Source organism: Typopeltis vanoorti, chromosome 12, assembly GCF_054136105.1.
Source record: "Typopeltis vanoorti isolate ZY-2024b chromosome 12, IOZ_Tvanoo_1.0, whole genome shotgun sequence".
NCBI classification, from domain to species: domain Eukaryota; kingdom Metazoa; phylum Arthropoda; class Arachnida; order Uropygi; family Thelyphonidae; genus Typopeltis; species Typopeltis vanoorti.
Window position 1 is genome coordinate 118840891 of NC_143560.1, and position 27952 is coordinate 118868842.

The 27952-nt window shown below is 35.2% G+C and overlaps 1 protein-coding gene across 3 annotated transcripts in view; it reads left to right on the forward strand.

Annotated features, from left to right (window-relative positions):
• The window catches only part of LOC150101175 (oxysterol-binding protein-related protein 9), a 613809-nt gene that overhangs the window by 293834 nt on the left and 292023 nt on the right, over nucleotides 1-27952 (forward strand). For all 3 annotated transcript variants that reach the window (XM_090402198.1, XM_090402199.1, XM_090402200.1), the window contains exon 12: nucleotides 8351-8377. In XM_090402198.1, coding sequence (XP_090258324.1) covers nucleotides 8351-8377 — 27 coding nt within the window. The remainder of the gene's footprint in view (nucleotides 1-8350; nucleotides 8378-27952) is intronic.

A 27952-nucleotide genomic window follows, 5' to 3' on the forward strand; every position in this document is an offset into this window, starting at 1 on the left:
TTGAGGAAGAGGGGGCATTAATAGGCAATGAGTGTATATGTAGATTGTGCAAAAGGGATGATGTAGAATTTGTGGTCTCTGTTTGATGGAAAGAAGGATTTGTACAATGCAGATGGACTGCATCTGATTGGTTTGGTTTTAGGTGTCGAGAGAGCTTTGTTCACTGAGCATGCTGAAGTGCAAATTCAGGGAAACTTAAGCAATTAGGTTGGAAGCAAGTGAGTTTGTGTGAAGGCACCCATGAAGCGAGTGAGTGTGTGAATGACCAAGTGAGGAATCTAGTCTCTCAAGCAAAAATATTCAATAGGGTAGTCAATTCAAAAAGTAATGGTGGGTGGGGGAATAGAGGGATGTTGCCATTTCTGCGTACTAATGCCAGAGGAATCAGGAACAAGAGGAAGGAGTTTTTGGCATTGGCTAGTGCAACCTCACCAAAAGTGATAGGCATTAGTGAGACTTGGCTAACAGCAGATGATGTAGTTACAGGGATTGAATGTGAAGCATTAAGTATTTTCAGGGAAGATAGAGAAGATAGGATGGGGAAGGAGTACTGCTGATGAATTGTAACCAAGAGAATAGGAGACAGGCAGGAGGGTGGGTGTTAATTTGAGCAATCTGGTGTGAGATTAAGACCGATAAGACAAAATATACAGTTGGTTGTTGCTACAGGTCAGGGAGTTCCACAGATGAACTGGATGACATTCATCGCCAAATTAGTACAACGATTTATTATTATGGGGGAATTCAACTATGGAGATATAGACTGGAAGGAAGGAAGAAAGAAAGATCACATGGCAGAAAGGATTTAGAATTTATACACCTGCTGAGAGATAATTACTTAAGACAGCACGTAATGCATTGGACTAGGGGTGGGAGAGTATTGGACCTGGTCATAGGATCAGAAGAGCTATCCATAACCAAGGTGACAACATTGCCTCCAATTGGTGAAAGTGACCATATGGTTTTGACTTGGGAGATTGTAAAGCAGGAGCAATATTCTATCAAGAAGTGGGTATTTGTGGAACTACAAGGCAGGTGATTATGACAAGCTTAGGAAGAAGCTTAAATCTGTATCATGGCATAAAACACTGCATGGTTAAGGATGTTAGTAGTGCATGGGAGATAGTTAAGGGTCATCTAGAGGAAGCAGTATTAAATTGTATACCTAGTGTAAAGAGAGTTAATTGTAGGATTTAGATGGATGAGTAATATCATTAAGCATAGGTGCTCAGTAGGTGCCGGTCCCAAGCCTGGATAAATGGCGAGGGTTGATGTCAGGAAGGGTATCCGGTCGTAAAACTTCACTGCCAGCTCTAGCTATGATATGAGTCAAAGAGAAAATGATATAAGGGCTAGGGCATACCTCTTAAGTGATGCGCAGCCACATCGCCCTATAGATGTGAGAAGTGGACGAGGGCTACCGCATCAAGGGTGGGTGCAGTTAAAGAAGCAAGCCCAGCAGGTGGAGAGGATGTTGCGAGTGGGAACACTGAATGTTGGAAGCATGACTGGAAGGGGAAGAGAGGTGGCAGACATGATGAGGAAGAGGAAGTTGGACATTTTATGTGTGCAGGAGACAAGGTGGAAAGGGTAAAAGGCAAAGGAACTGGGAGATAGATATAAATTGTTCTACTCTGGAGCGAATAACGAGGGAAGAAATGGTGTAGGGATTGTGGTGTGTGGCAGAATGCAGGGCGAAGTACTGGAAGTGGGTAGAAGGAACGACAGGATCATGCAAATGAAATTGGGTCTTGGAAAAGAACAGGTGGTCGTATTATGTGTGTATGCCTCGCAAGTTGGCTGTACAGCAAAGGAGAAAGATGAGCTCTGGAACGTGTTAGATGAAGAAATGAGGGAACTGGAAGAAAACGAGATGATGATTGTCAGAGGAGACTTGAACAGACACATAGGGAGACAGAATAGAGACTGTGAAAAGGTGCATGGTGGCCACGGAGTGGGAATGATGAACCAGGAAGGAGAGAGGGTTGTGGACTTTGCAGTAGCGTTTGATCTAGCAATTGTGAACTCGTTTTTCTACAAGAGGGAAGAACATTTGATAACATTTAGGAGTGGTAACAAAACAGCTCACAAATTGACTACATTTTGACTAGAAGAAAACATCTTAAGGTTGTGACAAATTGTAAAGTAATTCCAACAGATCAAGTGGCACAGCAACACCAACTGCTGTGTGCAGACTTTAAAATAAGATCGAAGATAAGAACCTCTGGAAGCCATTCCCATGGCTTCCAGAGGTTCTTATCTTCGATTAAATTAATTTCGGATTAGAGAGCAGATTAGGGAGATTTCAGATTAGGGAGAGGGTGTTAGAGAGGATTTCGGATGGACTGGAAAGTGTACAAGATTGGTGGAAACATAATTCAAAAGTAATCCTGAGCTGTGCAATTGAGGTGCTTGGTGAGACATCTGGAAAGATTAGAGAGCAGAAGGAGGGTTGGTGGTGGAACAATAATGTACAAGTGGCAGTGACAGCTAAGAGGAAGGCAAAGCAGAAGTGGGATGAGTCAAGAGTGGAAGAGGACAGAGAGGTGTACAGAGAGAGAAAGCAAGAAGCCAAGAGAGTTGTGGCACAGGCGAAGGCCATGGCATATCAAGATCTGTATGATCAAAGGACATCTTACATGTGAGGCAGATCAAAGATGCTGAAGGAAGAGTATTATGGAGGGATGTGGACATAAGAAAGAGATGGAGAATATACTTTGAGGGACTTTTGAATGAGGAAAATGCAAGGACTCACAGAGAAGATGGGCAGCCTTCTGAGGGGATGGTGCAGGACATCAGTAGAGTGGAAGTGATGAAGGCCATGAAGAAATGGAAAATCGGTGGGCCCCGACAGGATTCCAGTGGAGGCATGGAAGACACTGGGAAAAGAGGGAATTGACCTGCTGTGGGACCTGTTCATGAAAGTTTGCCAACAGGAAAATATACTCGAGGAATGGAGGAAGAGTACTCTTGTCCCCATCTATAAGGGTAATGGGGATGCACAAGACTGTAAGAATTACAGAGGAATAAAGTTGATGTCCTACATAATGAAAATCCTAGAAAGGGTTCTTGATGGAAGATTGAGGAAGGAGGTGGAGATTGCAAAGGAATTGGCTTCATGCTTGGTAGATCAACAACAGATGCCATCTTTGGGTTACGGCAGATAATGGAAAAGTTTTGAGAGAAACAATGGGAGCTAAATCTGGCATTTATTAATTTGGAGAAAGCATTGATAGAGTGCCAAGGCAAGAAGTCTGGAGGTGTCTGAGGGAGAACAAGGTTCCAGAGAAATATGTCAGGTTGGTGTGGGAGATGTACAGAAATGTGAAGACAAGTGTTCGGACCTCTCTGGGACAGACAGAAAGTTTTCAAGTAACAGTTGGCTTGCATCAAGGGTCAGCATTAAGTCCGTTTCTGTTTAACATTGTGATGGAGGTGGTGACAGAGGAGGTGAGAGATGCGCCTTGGACATTGTTGTATGCAGATGACATCTTGCTGTGTGCAGATTCAAGAGAAGAAGCAGGAACTAAACTGGAAAGATAGAGAAAAGTACTGGAAGAGAGAGGTATGAGACTGAGAAAAAGTAAGACAGAGTATATGTGTTGCACAGTGGGTGGCGGACAGGAGACAGATCTGGAGCTGGAAGGAAATGTCATCAGGAAGGTGAGGGACTTTAGATATTTAGGGTCAACAGTGGAAGAAGATGGAGGAGCTGAGAAGGAAGTGGGATGCAGGATACAAACGGGTTGGAGGAACTGGAGGGAGATAGCTGGAGTGTTATGCGATAAGAGGGTGCCAATCAATCTGAAAGACAAAATCTATAGGACAGTAGTGAGGCAAGCTATGACATATGCTATAGAAACTGTGGCCCTGAGGAAAAATAACATCAGCAGGATGGAAGTAGCAGAGATGAGAATGCTTAGGTGGATGTGCGGTGTGACCAGAAAGGATCGTCCTTTCTGGTCACACGAAATGACTATGTAAGTGGAACAGTGAAAGTTACGAACTTAGGAGCAAAGATACAGGAGGCAAGGTTGAGATGGTTTGGTCATGTGATGATGAGGGAGGATGAATATGTGTGAAGAAGGGTCATGCAGATGGATTTGCAAGGAAGGAGGCAGTGTGGGCGGCCAAAGAAGAGATGGAGGGAGCTGGTAGAAGAGGACTCGAGAATGAAGAACTTGGATGTGGTGACAGCCCAAGACAGGAGGATGTGGAGGAGACTCATCATTAACAGTGACCCCACTTAAGTGGGAGAAGCTGCAGAAGAAGAAGTAGTAGCATTAAGCATGAGCTGCAGAAGAAGAAAATACTGTGGAAGTATATAAAGAGAAAGGTGACCGGCAAACTCGTGAACAGTACAAGGCTCAAGTTTAAATAATTTTCTTACCTCAGGCAACTTAATTATAAGCAGCACATAACATGAATTCATTACCAGAGAAAAATACTCTTGCGTCACTTCTTTTTAAGCAATATGTATTAGAGTAGAGCCTCTTCATTAATGCCATTTTACAGTTTCAGATTTCCCTATTTCCATAACTTATTCCAAATAAATAATTCATATCACCAGTGTCCTTGAGATAGAGAATGAAATTTCCCATTTAGTGTTTTTTTAACATTGAAATAGAATGTCTTCTTATATCTCCTTTAATTACTATTTACTTGTTGAACAGTATCAACTTTTCCGTTCAAGGATTCACTTTGCTAAGATTCTTTTTTTGGAATACCCTGTTAGTGTATTCAGCTGTTAAGTTTTCTTAAAAACTTCCTAAAACAAAATTCTCTGGTCTGCATTCTTAAACTTCCATTCTCTCTCTTTTTCTCTCTCTCTCTCTCCCTCTTTCTCCCCTTTACTCCAGTTTCACTCACCAATCAACGTCCTTTATGAGCATGCACACTTGTTCATCTAAGTGGCAGATGTGAAGTCAGTAATGATTGCCACATTATCGTGTGAATCATTACAGTGAATGACATATAGTTGTGAATTACAATAAAAAACATTGAAAATATTACAATTATCAGATATCTGTTAAGTACATTAATCTCAAATATAGAGCCTCTGTAGCTCATTCAGTATAGATGAAGCCCTTTGGGCAGAAAGGCATGGGTTCGATTCCTGTCCAAGATGTGAGGAATCTTTATTTGGTCTCTTTAGACTAAAGGTGAGTTAGAAGTCTCATATGGAAGTTGGGGTTTTTCATCCCCCAGAACTGAATTAAAGAAGAATTTTAATGAAAAAAAAAAATTCATATAAATAAAAGAGATGTAATGAAACAATTATGGCCATTCCACAAAAAGATACGTAGCTTCAGAAGGTACTAACTTTGAGTGAAACCATGCTTAAACATGAATGCCATATTCCTTTTTATATTTGTATCTATTCAGAAACTTTCTTCATCAACTCTTGTGGAGGAAGACTCAATCTTAAGGATATTGTGTTAAATGGTACCTCTTTATAAAGAAAATTTGTATTCGAGTCAAAAATCTCTCATTACTAGAATGAAATGTATTATCGTCAGCATTCCAGTAGTAGACATAAATTGTTGTGCTATGAAGAAGGCATCTAAATTTCTGTGAAATCATTTGTTGAATTTCATTCCAGATGAATGGTAGATTCAAATATACAAATGTTATTAATAGAAAAAATAAAGAAAAACAATTCTGAAAGAAGAACTCATCCTTGGAGATCAAGTAGCAGTACCTGAGGAACTTGTTGATTGATTCAGCCAGTGAGAAAGGTCATGAAATTGTTTGTAAGGATGGAAAAATCAGGACTTCATGGCAGACTGAATTTGTAAAAGAGGCATTCCAAGAAAAGCATAAATCTTATCAAAAGTTCCTGTTAAGTAAGACAGACATAAGTTTACACCATTACTATAATGACAATAAGAATGCAAAAGATTAATTGTTTCAAAAGTGAAAAAATGTTCTGGGGGTTATTGAGAAGCTTAGAAATAGAGGAAAGAGTACTGAAAGGAATCAGAGATGATAAAGGTGACATACGATGGGGGAAGTCTGGAAAGTTCTGATAACACCTAGAACAAAAATGGTATTAAAGCAACTGATATAACCACAAGAAAGAACATACTAGTAGCAGAGTTATGAAGGTCACTTATGTTCTTATATCCTTGTATATTCTTTCTTGTGATTACTTTACTTTAAATATTTTCAGTTACTTTAATATTTTTGTTCTAGGTGTTCATCAGAACTTTCCAGAACCCCCCCCCCCTCCTCCTGAATGACTGGAATAATTACCTCTAATGGTTGTTAAATAAAACGGTGACAGAACAGCGGTAGAAAATGTTCAAGAGGATATGCATTCAGAAGTACACATCAATACTTGATTTAGAAAAGCCTTGGCTGAATCTGAAATTGGAAAGGATGCTGGAGTAGATTATATTTGACCAGAAAATTTTCAAATATGGAGGTATAAAAGTTTTGTAGTTATTACACTGCTTAATTTAGAAGTCTTGATTAGAAGGTCAAATTTTAAATGCACAGAGTAGTATACCTATCATGAAAAAGGGAAAATAAAACAGTGTGAGGATTATAGAGGGATTTCTCTTGAGTGATCTAAGTAAGATTTATGTAAACTTGAGAAGAAACTAACAAAAATTGTGCAAATACAAGTTGGGTCTTTTTTACCAAAAAAATGGTATCAGGATCCGATTTTTATTTTAAGACAAATAATCTAGCTATGATGGAAATATAACAAGTATCTGTATTTTGGTTTAGTGGATCTGGAATAAACATACAATATAATGCTCCAAGCAAAAAAAAAATACTAGATTCATGTGGCATGCAAATGGGAATTATAGAAATTATTACATAGCCTATACTCATGTTATAAGTTAACAGAGACATTTTGAAGAGAGTACATAAGGATGGTGTTTGGTGTAAATTCTGATATATGACATGGGTGCATGCTATCTCCACTTCCTTTCACATCTTATATATGAATTATGTTGTTAAAGAAAGTGATATTGCACCTGATATCAAAAATTGGAAATGTTCGACTCATTTGAGTAAAAGAAAGCTTATGTCTTAGCCGTTCATGTTAAGTTTTTTTATAATGGTTTTAATTCACACTAAAAGACAGTAATAAGAAAATAAATATATTTCTTTACTTTGTTGCTCAGCAACTTAGTTGCTAAGTAAAGCAACTAAGTGAAAAATATATCATTCATTTTTGTATTATTATCTTCTGTTGTGAATCCAAACCACTATAAAAAATTTTTAAAAATCAACATTCAACACTGATCTTTACTTTATGCAGATGTTATTATACTCTTAAATAAATCCATTACAAATCTTTATGACTGGTAACTAAATTTAACTGAATAATTGCATTAACAAATTTAGTATGAAAAAATCAAAATAAGAAGACAAACTATGAAAAACTTGTTAGGAACATAGAAAATGTCTACTGCATTTTGAATGGAGAACCAATAGAACAAAGAAAATATTTCATCTATTTAGCACAAGTTTTTAATGAAGTGGAAGATTAAATATTGGCATAGATAATCAAATAAGTAAAGCTAGTATGATGGGAAGCCAGCTGAAAACCTTTATGTGGAATAAGAAAAATTATCTGAAACATTAAATTAGCAGCATACAAGGTATGTAAACTTTTAACAGCTTATTAAAGACTGGATTACAGATTAGAGTTTTAAGAAATTTTCCAAAGTTTACGGATGGGATTACTCACAGTATTATTTTATGAAAAATGATACTGTGAGTAATCATTTTATGTAAAATGAAGATATTAGAAAGGAACTTGACATTATTAACACTCAAGAATGTATAAGCAGAGCTAATCTCAGGTAGTGCGGTATGGTTAATGAAACAGATTGGGCAAGGATAGGTTAGCTAATAAGTCGTTTGATACCAAGATGGCAGTTAAAAAGGAAAAAAATCCAAGGTAAGTGAACTGATGCAGTTCACTAGCCACAGAAGATTGAAATGCAAGTCTGACACTGTTGGAGACGTGAAAAATAACATATTAATTTGGAAGAATATGATTAATTGAGAGCTAGTAATAATGTCAACAATTATATAGTTCTATTATGATATCCTATACATTTTTAAAATTGCATATCAGTAATTGATGGTGATTATGCTTTCATTGCAACTATTTGTGCAATGCATAACTCTTGAAAATGCCAAAGTTATCATATATGAATTCAAAATATGCACTTTATGCTTTCCTTATATGACCCCCTTCCTCCCCCATATCTATTTGCAATTTTTTTTTTTAATTAAATGCTATTTACATGAAAAAATATGCAAATTTTACTTCAGAATTTTTTCAGTTATTTTTATTTATTTTATTTTATTTTTTAAATTTTAGCTATATATGATGAAGAAGAAGAGGAATGTAAGTTTTGTTTGGAAAACTACTTTGAAAAACTAAGTAGTTATATAATTTACATTATAAATTTAGCTAATTTTACAGGATTTTATATATATGTGTTTGCATAACTATATATATATGTTATATATATATAGTTATGCACAATATATCCGAGGCGTGGCTATTAAATAACGAGACAAGGTGCACTATGAATCGTGTACTCATAGCAGTGGGATGCGTTTGTGCCATGAATGACCTTGAAGGTTCTAGAAGAAATTTTCCAAAATGAGCATTGTTTACTGTCGCTCGTAATTAGTCTGTAGGCAGTTATAAAAGAATCACATGTGAAGTCGCCTTGCCGGAATAATGTCTAATGTTAAACTCGAGCTGCACATTAATCTCAAATTCCTTGTGAAATTGAAGAAATCGCCAACCTAGTGTTTGAAACTGTTGCAAGAGGTGTACAGTGATAATGTAATGTTGCATGCACAAATGTTTGAATGGCACAAACGCTTTGCTGGAGGTCGAGAAAACATTGAAGATGACGAATGACCACGTCACCCTGTCATGGCAGCAACCAAACAAAGCATTGTGAAAATTAATGAAATTGTCCGCAACAATCGTCGATCAAGCATTCAGATGATAGCAGACATGATGCACATTGATAAGGAGACTGTACGACAAATTTTGCATGAGCAATTGAACATGAACAAAGTCTATGCCAAAATGGTTCCCAAAAACTTGTACTTGTCAGGAGCAGAAAGACATCCGGAAACAAATTTGCACTGACATCATGGAACGCCTGACAGCAGAGCCAGACTTGCAGAAGATCATCACATGTGATGAGACGTGAATTTTCCAGTACGATCCAGAAACAAAGACAGTCGATGCACTGGAAAACTCCCACGTCACTGAGAATGAAAAAAGCAAGAATGAGCAAATCAAAACTGAAGGCAGTGATGATTTTTTTATTTTTTTTTTATTTATTTATTTTTTTTTTATATCAATGGCATGGTAATGGTTGAATGGGTACCAGAGGGTCAGACAGTTAACTAACATTATTACCTTGAGGTTCTGGCCAAGCTGAGAGAATGAGTGAGGAAGAAGAGACCCGATCCGTGGAAGAACAACACTTGGATTCTCTATCAGGACAGTGCTCCAACCCACAGGGCACTGTCTGTAAAGCAGTATCTGGCTGATAAGAAGATCCCAGTGTTGGACCATCCACCTTACTCACCGGACTTAGCTCCATGCAACTTTTACCTTTTCCCAAAGTTGAATTCTGCATTGAAGGGCATCCATTTGCAGTCAGTGGATGAAGTAAAGGAGAAAATGGCAGCGCTACTGAAGCAGATAACACCTGATGACTTGCAGCACTGTTTCCAACAATGGAAATTTCATATACAGTAGACTCTCGACTATCCGGCCTAATATGGCGGAAAGGCAGGTCGGATAACACAAAAGCCAGATAGGCCGGAGTTCTAGGCCTACCTTCTCCAACTGTACTTTACCCCGACTCCTACCTCCGAAGCAATAGTTTTTGCCATTACCCCAGAGTCTAGTCGCTTTTTAGCGCCTAGACTTGAATATATCCTTCATAGTCACTACAACCTTTTCTCGTTTATCACCCATTTTCTAATCTTTAATAAAAAAACAACAAAGCACACCAAACAGCAATTTACTAACGTAACCAGGAACAGTGGCAAATGTATTCTGCACTTGTGGACATCCGATACACAACTGACGAAGCAGGGAAATCTGCACTTTGCATGTCTCAACTTGTGTTATGCACACGGCACGTAGGAGGAGTGTAGCAGATGCCCACTTGCAACGTCTTGGCAAAGTAAATTACAGTACGTATTCCTCATTTTATCACGGAGAATTACTGTATTATTATAATTCTCCGTGATAAATTCGGGCTCCGGATAGTACGGAGGCTGGATAGTCAAGAGTCTACTGTACAACAGTGTATAAATAGAGGTGGGGGAGTATGTTGAAAGGTTCCTAAATGTAACATAAGCTTGCTATTATATTGGCTCTCTTTTAATGTTTATGCACTATACGAGTTATATGAGTTGGTGTGGCTATTAAATAACGAGACTGGTTGCAAAAATGTGGTTTATTATTAAGTTGTACAATTGTAATAATAAACCACATTTTTGCAACCAGTCTTGTTATTTAATAGCCACACCAACTCATATAACTCGTATAGTGCATAACCATTAAAAGAGAGCCAATATAATAGCAAGCTTATGTTACATTTAGGAACATCCCTTTGTCAAACTCATTTGCTTAGACCCTATAGTTTAGTGGTTAAAACCTAGAAATATAACATGCATTAGAAATCAGCATTAAATCAGAAATATGATGTTGAATTCTAACACACATTTTATTTTAAGATTTTAATCACTGCACTATATGGTTTAAGCCAATGAAATTGACACTCGTAAACATAATAAACTTGCTGTTAGATTGACTAGCAAAAAAGAGGTGCTCCATGAAACAAAATTTCAGAAGTAGTATATTGTATTAAAAGAAAGGACCAAAGAAAGACTTATCATCGAAAATAATAATTTTTATTTATTTATTTATTTTTAAAGTAGTAATGAATATCCATTCTTATTTTATAGCCAAATAGCAAACATGGAAACTTATGAAACTTTAAAATTTCAAAATTGATTGCATGAATACAACACATAAGGAAAGCATAAAGTGTATATTGAGCACAAGCTTTTAAGAATACAACTTTTGTCACGAAGTGCCTTGCTGTTGCCCAGGAGCCTGTATATTTGTCTTTTATTTTGCCTTTGATTAAGAATTTCGCTGACTTGACAACTGTTTTGATTCTCAATAGAGATATACAAAAACCCATAATGCATTGTTAGGTCCTATTTGAAATATATATTTTAAGTTAGTGAAAACTCAATCATCATGTTTATCATAAACATTAAAGCAAAAGAATCAGAAGGGCTTCAACTTGACATCAACAGGGATAGATTCTGATCTACTTAAAATTAGTCCAATAACAAAGCAACTTGTGGGTTGTATCAAAACTTGAAAGGTTTTTTTATGTCAATCCCATCCATTAAACATGTGAAACCTGTAGCACATTTTTAGTGCTACAGGTGATGAACTTTTTGGTTCCACCTTGAGTCTTTAGTAAGCAAGAAGATGGTCTCATGTCAAGTAATAAAAATCATCTACCAACTCATAACTTTTACTGACATCCATGCTACAGTAGAATTTGAATCTACAGCCTATTGATTAAAATAGTGCCTATGCTATTTACTTAGGCAGCCAGACCTGCACTTGGCTATAAAATAGCAGTGGATTTTTATTAGTCTTTCTTTTAATAAAATATAGGACATATATTTATAGTACATGCTTTTTTTGAGAGCATACCTACCTTAGATTTGCCTTATAAACTGAAAAATAATCTTTTTTGAAGTATGAATATCTTCAAAATGCAAAACATCATGTGTGCTGCATGCTATCAAATCTGGACTGAAGAAAACAAAGAAATAAAGCAGTAATCTGAAGAATTTATGAGATAAAACCACCACTACTACTACTGCTAATCCCCCCCCCATCTCTGTCTCTCTCTTGCTCTCTCTCTCTCTCTCTCTCACTCACTCACACACACACACACACACACACACACACACACACACACACACACACACACACACACACACACACACACACACACACACACACACACACACCGAGAGAGAGAGAATTTTATAAGAAATAGTAACTTAAGAATTACTATTATTTTTTATTAACTTCTCATTTGCACTCATTGACACTGGTGCATGTGACAGGAATGCATCAAAAATTTTATGTGTAAATATATATCCTGTTGAGAAGAGAAGAATAAGGATTTGTTGGGAGTTTAATGGAATATTTACAGCACTAGGAAAGCATTAAAAACTAATTTTAATGCTTCCATTATTTCGTCTCAGTCACTGAGATATCTTTAGGGATTGCAAATAACTCTTGTAACACATGCTGATTATACAACAGCGTATTGTATTGTAGTTGAGTGTGTGTTACAAGATTGGAAATATTGGAAGCATTAAAATTAGTTTTAAATCTAAGCTGCTTTAAAATCATCTAGAATTGCTCTGACCAGACCTTCTGAATTATGTAGTTCATCCACTAGTATGCATTTTTACCTCCATATTTGATCACATTTCAGGTTTTTAATGACTTTTTCTACTTCATGTACGGATATGTATTCCTGACTGCATTCCATTTGGGAATTTTCTATCATTGTGTTGACACTGCTTGTTTCAGTCTTTCAAAGTAATTACTCCAGATATCTAGAATATCTTTATCTTCAGTTTTCATGACATCTTTATCATCTCTGATTCCTTCTACAGTACCCTTTCCTCCATTTCTAAGCTTTTTCAATCTCAAATGTAATTATATATGATTTCAAATTTTATATATACATAATATCTTAATTTCCTTTTGTTACTTTACATAAATCAGTTGGTTTTAAAAGAGGTAAACCATGAGTAGACATCGGTACACAATAAATAACGGAAAAAACTCATGTAGAAAGATTATTTATTAGTATAGTTTTCGCCTATATATAAAGAGGATGCCTGTGACACACAGGCGAAAATTATACTAATAAATAATCTTTCTACGTGAGTTTTTTCCGTTATTTATTGTGTACCGATAAATCAGTTGGTTTCTGCACTTAGTGACAGCATTATGAACTGGTGTATCCACTTATTTTCATTAGATATAATGTCTTAACAACTTATTTCAAGAGCAATTTCCAGTAATAAATAAATTAATTTCATTACTGGAAATTGCTATGATCTATTATTATTATTATTATTATATTACACTTCCAGGGAGTCTAAAGACTCATCAAGGGAGGGCATCTACTCTACAGCCCTTGTCTCCACCAACTACAACAACGCCATCTACTGCCCACCACTAGCATTTCCACAGACAATCACAAACATCCATGCCTAATGTGGGATTCGAACCCGCAGCCTTTTGACTGGAGAGTGGATACGCTAACCACTCAGCCAACCAGATTGGCTAACATTCTAATATCATTATTTGTGTGTTAAGGCTTAAATGCTGGGAGAAACACATTTTAGATGGATTAATGAATGAAAATGGCACTCATAAAGGATTAAAATGTTTAATTCTTTCAGTATTTCATATCAGTTACAGAGACATCTTTAGGGAGTACAATATAGGACGTAACACAACACACACACCAATGCAACACAAACTAAGTGAAACATGTGGATGAAAAACTAGTTCTAACTAGATTGGACCAGTTAGTTTCTTGTTGAAATAATTGCAGTCATAAAATTACCATATTCTTGGGAATATGTGTGTATAATAAATGTTATAATGGCATAAGTTCCATTAAAAATTTGTCTATTTAGTGTTTCCATGATACCATATTGTTCAGGGAGGGATGGTGATGTCAAAATTTATGAATGTGTCTATCTGTGTGAGTGGGTTTCTTATATATTGAAACAGTTCCTTTTCCATAGTAAATTGGATTTTGAGGTTAAGACTGTCGAGGTGAACAGAGGAAAGAGTTTAATGTGCCTGGGTTATGAATACAAATAGAAAACACAACATCCATAAATCTTATTCAGATAGAAGGTTTGTGGTGAGCTGAATCAAGAGCTTGTTTTTCAAAATCTTCTATGAAAAAATTGGCTGGGGGAATGAGATGGGAGGAAAAACCCATGGAGATACATTCTTTCTGGTTATAAACTTTGTTCTTCCAAGAGAAATATCCAGAATGGATATCAACAGAAAAGAGATCTGTAATATCAGGAGGAAAAACCTTTTTTTAAAGTAATAAGGTGTCATTTAAGGGAGTGTTGGTGAGCAGTGAGGTAATATCAAAGTTAACTAGGATATCTGTATTATTAACAATTAGATTTTCAATAGAAGTTTTAAAATGAGTAGAGTTTTTTTTTTTTATATGATATGGTATGACCAATAAGTATGGTAGGCGATTTCATTGTTTGAATAATTTATAGCAGGGAAATTGGTGGCTTCTTTTGTGGTTCTTGAGGGGGGGATTGGATTTATGGATTTATCTGGAGGGGGGTGGGAACTGAAGGATTTCATTTTTTTCTTGATGTCTATTTTTGAGTAGTCATTTTAATTTCTTGATCTGAGATTTAGTCGGATCACAATCTAAAAGTCTCTAAGTGGAGTAGTCTCTGAGGATTATATCAGTTTTTTTAATTGTATTCACTGTCATTAAGGTCAACCACAATGCTTCCCTTATCAGCTCTAGTGATGAGTATACTGTTATCTTTGTGTAGTTTCTCGAGGGCACTGAGTTGGCAGGATGATAGATTTCTTTTAGGAGGCAAAGTGCTAGTAAGAATTCTGATGTCGGGTCTAATGTTATTAGCTATTTCAGAAGCTAAGTTATGGATTCTATGTTTGATATTGAACATCAGATCTAGTGCTGGTACTTCAGTGCAATGACAAAATTGTGGCTAAGACTTAGGACTTTGTCCATTGACTGCAGCTTTGTTAAGCCTTTTTGATGACAGGTTAATTATGTATGAAGAGGTTGACCTTGAGGCACAGGTTCAGAAGCCAAAAGACTGTTGTACTTTTTGATGTGTTTATTTTTTAAGAATTCTTTCTGAACAGAGGCTTCTGAAATGCCAAAAAGAATGGCACATAGTTCACTATTGAGAATAGTTTAGAGCTCAGACTGTAATGAGCTGATGGCAGTATTGGTAGTAACGAGAACAGGCTGTCAACAATCAAGTTTCAATCATAGAAGGCTTCTGCATCTACAAGCATGCCAGTTTTGCTCTGCTACAGGAACAGATTGCTGTTGCACTTACCATTCTCGCTGCCATCAGAGTGAGTTCTCAGCTGTTCTCAACACTGAACTATGTACCATTCTTTTTGATATTTCAGAAGCCTCTGCTCAAAAAGAATTCACTTCTGAATTCTTGCCTCAAGTTAAACCTCTTCATACAGTAGTTAACCTTTCATCAAATAGGCAACAAAGCTGCCATCAGCTTGGCCACAATTTTGCCTTTGCACTGAAACAATACTGGCACTAGATCTAATGTTCAACATTGAATGTGGAATCCATATCCTGGCTCCTGATATAGCTATTCTATTCCCTCAGCCATGCAGCTGGTGGGGGCAGCTATATGCTACCATACTAGGGAAATGATTATGAGCAAGGTAGTTTCCCATTACCTTCTTTGCTGTACTCTATCCTATGACTGTATCCTGTATATTCACGGGACCGATTTGCTTGATTACGGGATGAAAACTCCCAGATAAACTGGTGGAAAAACCCTGCTGTCCACTCCCAAGACTGGCTAACTTGGCTATGGCTGAGGAAGATCCTTTAGCTCCTCACGTCACCAACAGGAATCAAACCTAGGACACTCCTTTCCCAGGCATATGGTTGCGAAGCACAAAGCCACTAGGCTAACCTCACAGACCCTCATATAGCTAACAATATCAAATTCAACATTCTCAGCTTTCTTACTAGATTTTCACCTCCTAAAAGAAATCTATCATAATGCCAACTCGGTGCCCTGAAGAAACTAAACAAATTGTCACTAGAGCTGATAAAAGACGTGCTACTATTATCCTTAATGCCAGTGAATGCAATAAATAAATATTTAAAAAAAAAAAAGGATATCATCTTCAGAGACTGTGCTCCACTTATAGATCTTTAGATTATTATTATTATTCCACTGAATCTCAGATCAAGAAATTAAAATGCATATTCAAAAATTGTTTTTCTTGACATTACAAAAAAAAAAGGAAGCCATTTAGTTCGTACCCCCCCCCCCCAGACCCATACTACATGCTACTGATTCTCTCTGCTATAAATTACCTGAACAGTTAGTGAAATCTCTTGTCACCCTGTATTGTGTACACCATCAGTATATGCATACAGATATTCCACAGAATTTCGTTTGTGTAAATTTAAATACTCTGTTTCAAATTACCAGTTTCTTTTCTTAGTGCATTTATATTGCACAGAAAAGCAAAATTGATTTGTTGTTTATATATAGTAGTTGTGCATAATATATCATGCTTATGTGTAGTGCTAATTTTTAATGAAGTGAATGCAGTAGATTAGTCTGACCTAAAATTAGTATTATAGTTTAATATTTGTGTATGTTTAAAATATATAAGCTGTAAAGACTTATTTAGTTGACTGAAAATGTGAGTTTTTACCATTTCAAGCAGAGCACCATGAAGGTAACATGTAATGGTGGTGGTTTCCTTTACTTCACAGTTGAAGTGGAACTGGAAGTAACATGCATGCTGGAGCATGTGTGAGTGAAAAGAACATAGTAACTAGCAAATAGCTAGATATATCGCTGTGCAAGGGAGAGAGGAAAAGAGACACAGATGTGTTGACATCATATGGAAGAATTTTTGGAACTAGTTAGAAGAAAGTTTCATGAGTACTAGTCTTTCAGAGAGAAAGATGTTTTAAAAGCTATTTAGCTGTTATGTTACAAAAGTAAGTGGAATAATGGTTGTCAGAGATAGTTATAGGAACTTTGGAACTTGATAAATGAAATTTCTCTTATAGGAAGAGAAATGCTTATTGGTTATTAAAGGTTCCATTAGTGCAGTAATGTTTAGATGAGTGATTTGGAGGATACAGCGAGTTGATTTTTAAATGTTCAATCATGTTTTCTTTGGGAATTTTCATACAGGAAGAGGGAAAAGTTTGTGAATATTGAAGATTAAAGTGGAAAGAAGCAATGCTTATGTACATTTTTTTTAGAAGCATTAAAAGAGGAATGCTAGACTGTTTGAATTTGAAGCTTCTTTTATTGTCAAATTTTAACTTTAAAATAACTGTAGATAGGAAATGTACAGTTATTTCTAAGATAAAGTGGTTTTCAGGAGAAGAACTGGTTTCCACCAAAGGAATAAAGAAGCTGTTTCATTCAGGAGAGGTCCGGACACTGTTATGAGACATAATGTTCTTTTTAGCTGGTATATTTTTAGATCCAAAAACCAGATAATATACAATTTATTTATTTGTCTTTTTAGATTTTAAGATAAGTTCTGTTGTTGAAGTAATGGCCGGAATATTGTATATATATATTTTTTAAATGTATCTTAATATTATTAAACTTTTTTTTCCCTTATATTTTTTGTTTTCAATTTTTTAAATTATTGTTGAACTCAAGATAGAACTTTGGAGAATAGATAGAGAATTATCATAACAAAATTACATATATCTAGGATCTTACTTGTGTGCTTAGATTTCAGTATAGAAATCTGAAACCACTTGCAAACAAGATTTAATAATTTATGACTTATTCACAATGGTGCAATCCATAACAGGATTTAAATAATAACTTAAACATTTTTGAAATAATTAAAAGTTTTAAAACCTTCTTCAACTGGCCATGCCATGTCAAATAAAAACTGAACAGTGATTGGCTGGCAGTCAACAGCAGGTAAAACTGAAATCCTAAAGAACAGAATGGATGGAAATATTAGGCAAAATGACCATATTCTTGAAGAAGCAGAAATGATTTTCAGTACCTTGGTTCTTACATCAATACTCTAACAGACATAGTGAAAAAAAAGCACAAAATTCTTCAATTCCATAAACCTAACCAATATCTTAAAATCCAATCTCATCACCACATATACCAAAATTCATCTGTAAACCATCATTCAAGACATATTTACATATGGTGCACAGACATGGAATATCACTATTCAATAAGCAATTAATATTATCAGTTGCTTTGGGACAATGCCTTTGAACAATACTTGGGTATACATGGCAAGATCACATTCTTAATACTGTCGTTTTTGAAGAAAGCCAGCAAAGAACCATAATAAAAATAATTCAAAAAAGCCAACTGGTGCCCATTGAGGGTGCCCCACCTAGTTAGGACTCTAGTCTTTCATCCAAGTGTTTCACTTAGTTTTATGTTGTTACAAGTCCCATATTGCTCCCTGAAGATGTCTGTCTGACCAAGGTGAAATATTGGAAGAATTATATATTATTTTAATCCTTTCTCAGTATTGTTTAAGCTTTTAATATGGGATCTAATATATTGAAAACCAGGTATAATTTAACTATTTGTTAACATTTGTTTCCAAGGTGAAATTCATTTTTAAAACTTATTAATCATCTCATTAAGCAGGACACCAAAGTGTACAGAGAATTTAAAATTGAAAGTGATCACCATTTAGTCTTGAGCAGGATAAAATTGAATTTCATACTGAAAAGAAGAACATGTAAGAAAGTTTTAAAGTGAATAAAAGTTGAGCAGCTCTCAGATGTGAACTGTAGACTAAAATACACAGATATTATTCAAGAAAAAGTCAATGAGTTTGAGAACAGGAACCAAACCTTGGAGATTCAGTGGCAAGCTCTGAATAAAACATTGATAATTCAGCAGAGAAGCATGTGGTGAAATTGTCTGCAAAGATAGAAAAATCAGAAGTCCATGGTGGACACAGGAAGTTAAAGAAACAATGAAGGAAAAGAAGAAAGCATATCGAAAGTTCCTGGTGAATAAGTCAGCTTGTGCTCTTAGAGAATACACAGACAAATGTAAGAAAGCTAAACAAAAGTCATGGGAAGACTTTGGTAAGAACATGGAAAATAAATATCAGGAATGTGACAAAATATTCTGGAGCCTGTTAAGTAATTGACAAAGGAGTAATTACTTAGAAAAATTGCTGATGAAACAATCAGTGACAGCACAGCGGCAAAAAACACTGAACAGGCATGCAATCAGGAATTCATATCCATACTTGAAGTAGGAAAAGCCTGAAATGTGGAAAGGCAGCTGGAGTAGATTATATTCGACTAGAAATGATCATGTGTGGAGGTATAAAAGTCTTACAGTGGCTGCAATGCATAGTTCAGAAGGCCGGACAGAGGGACGAATTCCAGATGATTGGAGGAGAGCTCTCATAGCACTCATATATAAAAAGGGAAATAAAAAATTGAATGTGAGAATTATTTCCCTGCTAAGTGTTCCTGGTAAGATTTATGCTAGTATACTTGAGAAACGATTGAGAAGGATTTTGTGGAAGCTTGGTGAAAAACAAGCTAGATTCAAGCCAAATAGAGGCTATCAGGATCAGATTTTCACTTTATGACAAATAGTTGAGAAATTGTGGGAATATAAGAAAGATCTGTATTTAAGTTTTGTAGATCTGGAAAAGGCATATGACAAGGTGCCAAGAGAAAAGCTCTTTCTTTTAAGGTTACACGGTGATCAGCATTCATATTTATGAATGCTGATCCCTTAATTTGTGTCTCTAAATGCATAAATATGAATATCAAGAGAAAAGCTGTTTAAAATGCTACAGTTATATGGTGAAAAATAAGCTGGATTGAAGTCAAATAGAGGCTGTCAGGATCAGATTTTCACTTTACGACAAATAGTTGAGAAATCATGGGATATATAAGAAAGATCTGTATTTAAGTTTTGTAGATCTGGAAAAGGCATATGACAAGGTAGCAAGAGAAAAGCTATTTAAAATGCTACAGTTATGTGGTGTGAATGGAGCATTATATCAAGTATACTTGCTCAAGTTGTAAGTCCGTAGTTAGAATTGAAGTACCGGAAGATGGGTTGTTAAATGGTACTAGTGAGTTCATTCTCAAAAAATCATAAGCTGGTGGGATATAGTTTGTTTATTTGATCTATTTCTGCATAGGAAAGTTAATGATTTCCCATAGTAATTGTTCTAGACATTCAGAACTGCAGATCATAAAAGTGATGGAAAAACTGAAATACTTTTTTTTCCACTTTTCATATTTTTATTTTGTATAATTCCTTTTATAGTATTCATTCATTCCAAATCATCCCATTATTTAATTTTTTATGGCTACATTAACATGTAACCTTCTCTATTTTCTGTTTACTGTTGTGTATTGACTTAAACCACATGCTGACTTCCTAATGAATATTTTTTAATGATTTCTTCATTTAATTAATGGATTCCTTCTTTTAAGTTCCCATGTTTATCACTGGGATCTCATTCCTAACAAACAACTTCTCTCTATGTATGTTAGATGGAATCACACAATGTTTTCTTTAAATTTTACATTCAATTTTCCATCTTACTATTTAATGTCTATTTCCCTGTTGCAATTTCAGTGGTACTATAAGTACAAATACTCCTCAACAGTTTCCAGTTTTAAAATGTGCATTCATCACTCTGTTTGAAAATTTCCTACAATGTTTTTAATGTTGAATTCTATAATTATTCCTTCGGGAAGGATGCTAGAGAATTATAAATGTTGTGACTTTGGCCTGCCAACTCAAGCCATTGAGTCTTAAGTTGCTTTTCCATATGGACATTCTTTGCGCTTCTTGTCTAATGTCACCAAGATTTAATAGTGTTTATGGCAGCAGAACTAAATGTGACTATAGCAAGAAAGTGTTTCAATCTTTCTATGAGGTTGTATAATTGCTGCAACAATTGTATTCATTCTTCTGAGGATTATTATGAATGAGATGAATAAGAAAATACTTTTTATCTATACTGACTTATTTGCTTTTTTGATGTGCTCATGCATTGTTTAGGTCTGTTTTAACATAAAATAGATATGTATAATCAAGTCAGATTTAGATGTTATGATGTTGTACCATCATAATGTCTGTACTTCTTATGAATATAGAATAAATCTTGATTGTATAAATCCAAAATCACCTGTCTGTTCTTATTTCTTCAGCAATCAAGTGGATACCTACTAATGTAGCTCATCGTGGGAATGTGAGTAGTTGGTACTTCACATTTTTTATAGACCGTGTGGGGTCATTTACAATTTGGATTACTGGAATCTTCCTCAGGAATGGCATCATTTTCACTCTTTATAATTCTCTCCAACTTTATTATCTGTAGACAGCTCAACATCCTTGTCAAAGCCACTTGCTTTGTTATTCACAAATAATTTGAAAAGAACCCTTAGGCATTGTTAACCTACCTTCTCTGTAACACTGTTCCTTCTACACTACTTGTTGAATCAATCAGGAGAAAAATTTATACCCTTCTTCATTCTAAAATCCAACTTGCACTGTGTCTAATCATATGCATGACATAATCCACATACACCCAATTCTCCATTTACATGGTAGATTGGTTCCAGAAAAAACCGTGTAAATGAAAATTGTGTAAAAAAGAATAGAGTGCATATGACAAAATAGAAGAATGGTTCCAGATGTGAAAACCCGATACAAACAATAAGTTATTTTCAAACAAAACATCTGAAAATCATTGAATAAAACTCTATTTAATTTTAACGGAAAATTTTTCTTTTAAATACTTATTTAAAGTATATACATATGTATCTTTAAAGAAAGATACATATGTATATACATAAGAAAAGGAAAGGCCCAAATACACTCGTGCATATGGTTATTAGTTAAATTGACAGTAGCCGCATTCTTTTGTGTGAGACTGGAATTAACAAAATGCGTAACAAAATGACTAATTTACTAGCCATTTGAAGCCCTTCTTTAGTTAATCCTGCGGTGAGTGGAATCTCTTCATTATCATCGCATTTTTCTTTTTCGTTGAGATTCTTATGGATAGTTTATTATTTTGTCATCACTAACAATCTTGTCAAAGATCAATTCTTCAATATCTGCAGACAAAAAATTATCAAATCCTTCTCTGCCAACTGCATGTGCTAATCTGATGATATTGGGATATTCATTTCTGATAATGACAACTTAGCAAGTTTGATGCAATCCAAAATAGAAAATTTCTTCCACACATCAATAACTGTCAGTAAATTATTCTTATTTAGTTTCTCCAAAATGTATTGGAGTTCTTCTTATGTAATAAACTTTGAAGGTAGTGATCACACCCTGGTCTAGTGGTTGTGTTAAGGATGTTGTATTAGGTGTCAGAAAACAAAATTCCACATTCGAGTGTTCTAAAACAGGATGGTCAGGTGCATTGTCTATAATCAATAAAACTTTAAAGTCCAGGTTTTTTTTCCATCAAGTAGTGTTTAACTTTTGGTACAAAACGTTGATGGAACCATTCATTAAAATTTTATTTTGTAACCCAACCTTTTTTTTGTTTGCCTTCCAGTGCACTGGTAATATGTTAAAATCCACATTGCCCGCAATCTTAGGGATCAATTAATGAGTAATGGTTTTATTATACAATTTCCTGAAGCAAAATAATAGTCACACAATCTTTAGCTGCTTTAAAGCCACCAACACTTTTCTACTTGGCATTATTTTCCAAAAAAGGCCGGTCTCGTCTATGTTCCAAACTTGATCAGGAGTGTAGTAGCCACAATTTTCAATAATTTTGGAGTTTTAAAAGAAATTCTCTAGCTGCCAGCTCATCTGCAGATGCAGCTTCTCCTTTTATTTTTACATTGTGAAGCACTTATCTTTTGAGAAATTTTGTAAGCCAACCTGTGCTTGCAGAAAAATCACAATTGTTGTTTGATGTTGTTGGCTCCTTTTCCTGAATCTGTTTGTACAACTGTAATGCTTTCTGTTTGATGATATTTCCATTTAAAAGTATTCCTTTTTGTGAGCAATCTTCTATCCACATCACTAGGGCCTTTTCCATCTTCACTTTTATAATATCTCTTGTATACGATGACGACTTGGCACTCAATTTTGTTCCATAAAGAACAGATTTTCTAATGGCCTCTTCATTTTTCTTAATCGTTCTCACGGTAGCTTTGTTCAATCCAAAATATTTCCCTAAGGATGTTGAACTTTCTCCAGCTGCTAAATTATCTAAAATTTGGATCTTAGTTTCTAAAGAAATAGCTTTTCTTTTCTTCTTCTGTCTAACAATATTATCTGTCATCGTGATTAATGGGGTAACATTACAAAAATATCTGAAAATAATCAATAATTAATTTTACTAATTTGATATTATGTGTACAAAACAGAAATTTTTATAATAAGCACCATTTGAACCGTGTTAAATCAAAATATTTGATGTAAAAATAGAATTGCTTTTGTTTTCTAAACAATGTTATTTCAAAATCGTGTAAAAAGAGAATTAGCTGTATATTGCTATACACATTTCCAATTTTTGCATTTACATTAACACAAAATGTCAGTAAATGAATGAACAATTGATGGTATATCATTCAATCTCGCTGCTTTATTAACATGAAGTTTTACTCAATACTTCATATCCCTCCATTCATCTCTAGTCCTTCTCCCACATCCCTCTTAAACAATTAATGTTGAACCGGCTAATACGAATGAGACAAGGTGTATGTATTTTCAGACATAGTTTTCTTACCTCCCTGGTGGTTGCTTTGGCCTAACTCAAACAAGTCTTCGTCATTCTTGAGCTTTGCACAAAAATCACTCTTTTCAGTATGAAATATCTTACAGTCTATTTATTAAATAATTCCATTATATCTTCTACATGGTTACTTTGCACCACCTCCATCATCCAAAGTTATCAAAGCCTCTGTAGCTCTGGGAATCGAACCCAGGAAAGACTTGGGGTTTGATTCCCGTCCATAACATGAGGAACCTTTATCTGATCTCTTTCAACTAAAGGTGAGTTAGCTGGCCTCATACAGAAGTAGAGGATTTTTTCACCTGGAAACTCAGGTTTTTTCATCTCTCAGAACAGGCAAACCAGCCTGTGAACACACACAAATCTATAGTCATAAAATACATATTTAATTTCCCATTAGGAGGTATCAATCATTCCTGATGAACATGGGGAACCTCCATACGAAGAAATAAATAATCCAAAGTCATCATCCTATAATTCTTATACTTTGCGCATAATGAAATAAATCCTTTTTATATTCTGTGACTTGATTAACCATTCTTTTCTCATACTGTGTATTTCTCTTTTTATCCTGCATTTCAAGTAGCCAGATTTGTAGGTACTTCTCTTAGTATGGAGAAGGGCAGGGTTTTCTTCTGCATTTTTTGAAAGCAAGGCAAACTTGCTGGAGAATGTATGCAGTTCATACACTAAATATTGGCTTCATAAACTTGGTTGCTTTTATCCAAAATTCTAACCAACCAACCAACCAACCAACCAACCATCCTCTCTCTCATATCGTATGTACTCCTTTTTCTACTGCTATTTCATATGTTCCTCAGCTAGTTCTTATACAATATCTGTGTTTTCCCCTCCTAGCTCATCACTCATGTTATTGCATTAAGCTGCATAATGCAGTATCAGCAGTAGCTTATTTTGCAGTTCCAAACATATTCATTTTTTTATGAAGTCATCACATGCCTAATCATTGCTTGAATTAGGACTTCATGATCACTCAATAAATTGGCTACAGGATTGGCATGTCATTCACATCTACATCTTCTGAGGTTATTACCAAATCCAAAATTCTGCACCTTCATGTTGTTTCCATCACCTGTTACTACTTCAAATTATTACTTTAGATAACAGTAATAGTGATAGTAGATTTTAATAGTAGTGAAGTCGTAAACTACCTCAGAACTTAAGCTGCTCTCTCTCTCTTTATGTTTCCCCTCCCATAAGAATTTTTGCTTCAGTTTGTCTAAACATTTCATCACACTTTACATCAAGCAGCCTCACACCATTATTCTTAATTTCTCCCATAATGCAAAACACATCTCCTTGCGGATATGTCTAATGTTATGCATTAAGGGAAGGGCCACTACCCAGACTAGTTTCGACCTTTATTGAGGTCTCTTCAGTGGGAGCCAGGCCCAAGTGGAGATACCAGCCAGAAGCATTAGCAAGCTCATCTCTACCTATAGGAGTTGCCAAATGGTGTGCCACCTTTTTAATAAGTTACTCTGGATTTAGAGAAAGATGTTGAAAGTTTATTTTTCACTTGGTTAGAATATAATAAAATTTAGTTTAATCCTTTATCCAAGTGTGAGCAAACAAAGTTTGCGCCTGAAAGTATCTTCAGGACTGGGGTAAGGTAGTGCAACACCAGGGCGACTCCTTGCAAAGGTGGAGCAAGCTACTATCATTCCTATCTCAGTATCTCCCATAATTCAAAACACATCTCCTTGCAGATATGTCTAATGTTATGCATTCTTAATTTCTGTTGTTTCATTTTCTATCTTTACTTGATTTTTTTTTTTTTTTTATCTCTGCTGTTTTGATTTCTTGGCCTATCAGAAAATATTATACCCTTCTGTTTCTATCACTATAACATTCTTTATCAACCAAGAAGACTTATGCCATGATTCTTCAGTCAAATGGATTCATTTCAGCTACAAATTTTTTGATGATTCATATTATTTACATTGACTAACAAACAACTCAAAATTTGAAACAGTTCAACTTTATTTGCATTATTTCAAAAATTCATTGCTTGGTTCTGTGCTTACAATCTTTCCTTCCCATCATGTTTATCCCATCCACATCTTTACTGATTATAAAACCCTCAAACTTACACTCCCTTCTTCTCATTTCCCATCCTACTTAGATCTCTTATTCCTGGCTGTGTTTCTCTCTCTCCCCCTCACTCACTCACACATTCTCTTTTTTCATACTTTCTTGTATATCTTTCCTCCCTCTTGTTTTCTGTTCACCTATTCTCACTTTCTTAGAACTCTCATTATTCTTTACATTATCACAAGCTTCATTTGTTCACCCGATCCATTAAGAATTCATTAAAATCTAGGTCATCCTTATCTCATATTACTTTTGTCCATTAAGTTCATTCCAGATAACAGCAACAAAAAAAGCAGCCAGTATGATATTCATCTCTGCTCCTCCCTTCTCATCTTGCTAATCCTACCATCTTAAATGGCTACTACCTTAAATAGCACATCCATCCTTACTAACTTAAGAAATGCATGTTTGAAAAATACTTAAAATTAAATATCCAGCTTTTCGCTATGCGACAGCCTGAAGCATTTGTTAAGCAAATTTAAATCAGCTACCCTTTCATGTTTCCTGTATCACTTATACAAGATGGTCATACTCTTCTAGCATCTGCCAGTTCAATAAGAAAACTAAAAATAAGAATAAGAAAACTAAGAAATAAGAAAATAAAAATAAGAAAACTAACGTTTATCTAGGCTGTTTCTGAACAAGGAGATGAAAGTCATGTGCCAATTTAGGAACAGGCTACATAAAGCAAAAAGTGGTGTCTGTTGGATATTTAAACAACAGAGTAGGAAATGAATACCACCATGTACATAGGAATAGCTTGGAAACTTTGAGAAAAGGGGAAAATAATAATAATAATGGAAAGTATTAGTTGGATTTATGCTCAGAAATCCCCATAGACTACATCATTGTTGTTGATAGTGATATCTTCATGCTGGTTCAAGATACAAGAGTGCACAGAGGATTGAAATCGGAAGTGACCATTACTTAATACTAAGCAGGATAAAAGTGGATATCACGTTGAAAAGAACAGTATATAAGAAAGTTTTAAAAATAATTAAAGTCAAGCAGATTTTACAGGTAAACTGTAGACTCGACTACACAAACGTTATTGAAGGAAATTTAAAGCAGTCTGAAAACAACAGCCAAACCATGAAGTCTCAGTGGCAAAGTCTGAAGAAGACACTGACTGATTCAGCCAGAGAGGTATGTGGTGAAATTGTCTTTAACCCTGCGGAGGTCGTGGTCAAAAAATTTGCAGTGTAGGTTGCGTGTATCTAAGAGATACATTCATTACTAGTATGTGCTAAAATGTGATAAAACTTAAAAAAATAAACACTGCAAATATAGTACATGATAGTTTATTTATTTTCAGTTACAATCTAGAAATTATTGACCAAAGGAAAAAACAACTAAACCAATACTATACTGACATTGGAGTTCGTGGTATCTCTCAGATACAATTTACTATCAAATATCACTTTTGCATTCGACTCTATCATTCTCATCATTGAACTCGAGTAACAAAATCGCTGAATCTCTTCAACATCTGATGGATCTGATGGATTATCCAATTGATATATTTTTCCAGCCATTTTATTTTTCAGATACAGTTTACTATGAACTATCACACACCTTTACATAACAGGTGTTAAACCAAAACTGACTGCATAAAAAGTGTGGAATATCACTCGTAATATATGCATGCGCAGCTACTCATGACCTTCAAGCTATACACTGGATATGTGTAAGAATATTTATATTAAACAATTTGTTTGTATCTGTCAGATCAGCTGCGACCTCCACAGGGTGTTAAAGATAGAAAAATAAGAACCCCATGGTGGACACAAGAAATTAAAGAAGCAGTTCTGGAAAAGAAGAAAGCACGCCAAAAGTTCCTAGCAAATAAGTCAGTGGATGCCCCAAAAGAATATAGAGAAAAATATAAGAGAGCTAAGCTATGTGTAATAGTAGCTAAATAAAAGTCATGGGAAGACTGGTAAGAGTATGGAAAATAAATATCAGTAAGGTGGCAAAATATTTTGGAGGCTATTGAAGAAGCTTAGAAATGGAGGAAAGAGTACTGTAAAAGGAATCAAAGATGATCAAGGTGATATGAAAACTGAAGATAAGGATATCCTAGATGTTTGGAGTAATTACTTTGAAACACTGTTAAATGAAACGAGCAAGTACTGACAGAACCATACTAGAAAATTTTAAAGAGAAACAAAGAGAAGTATATATCAATAT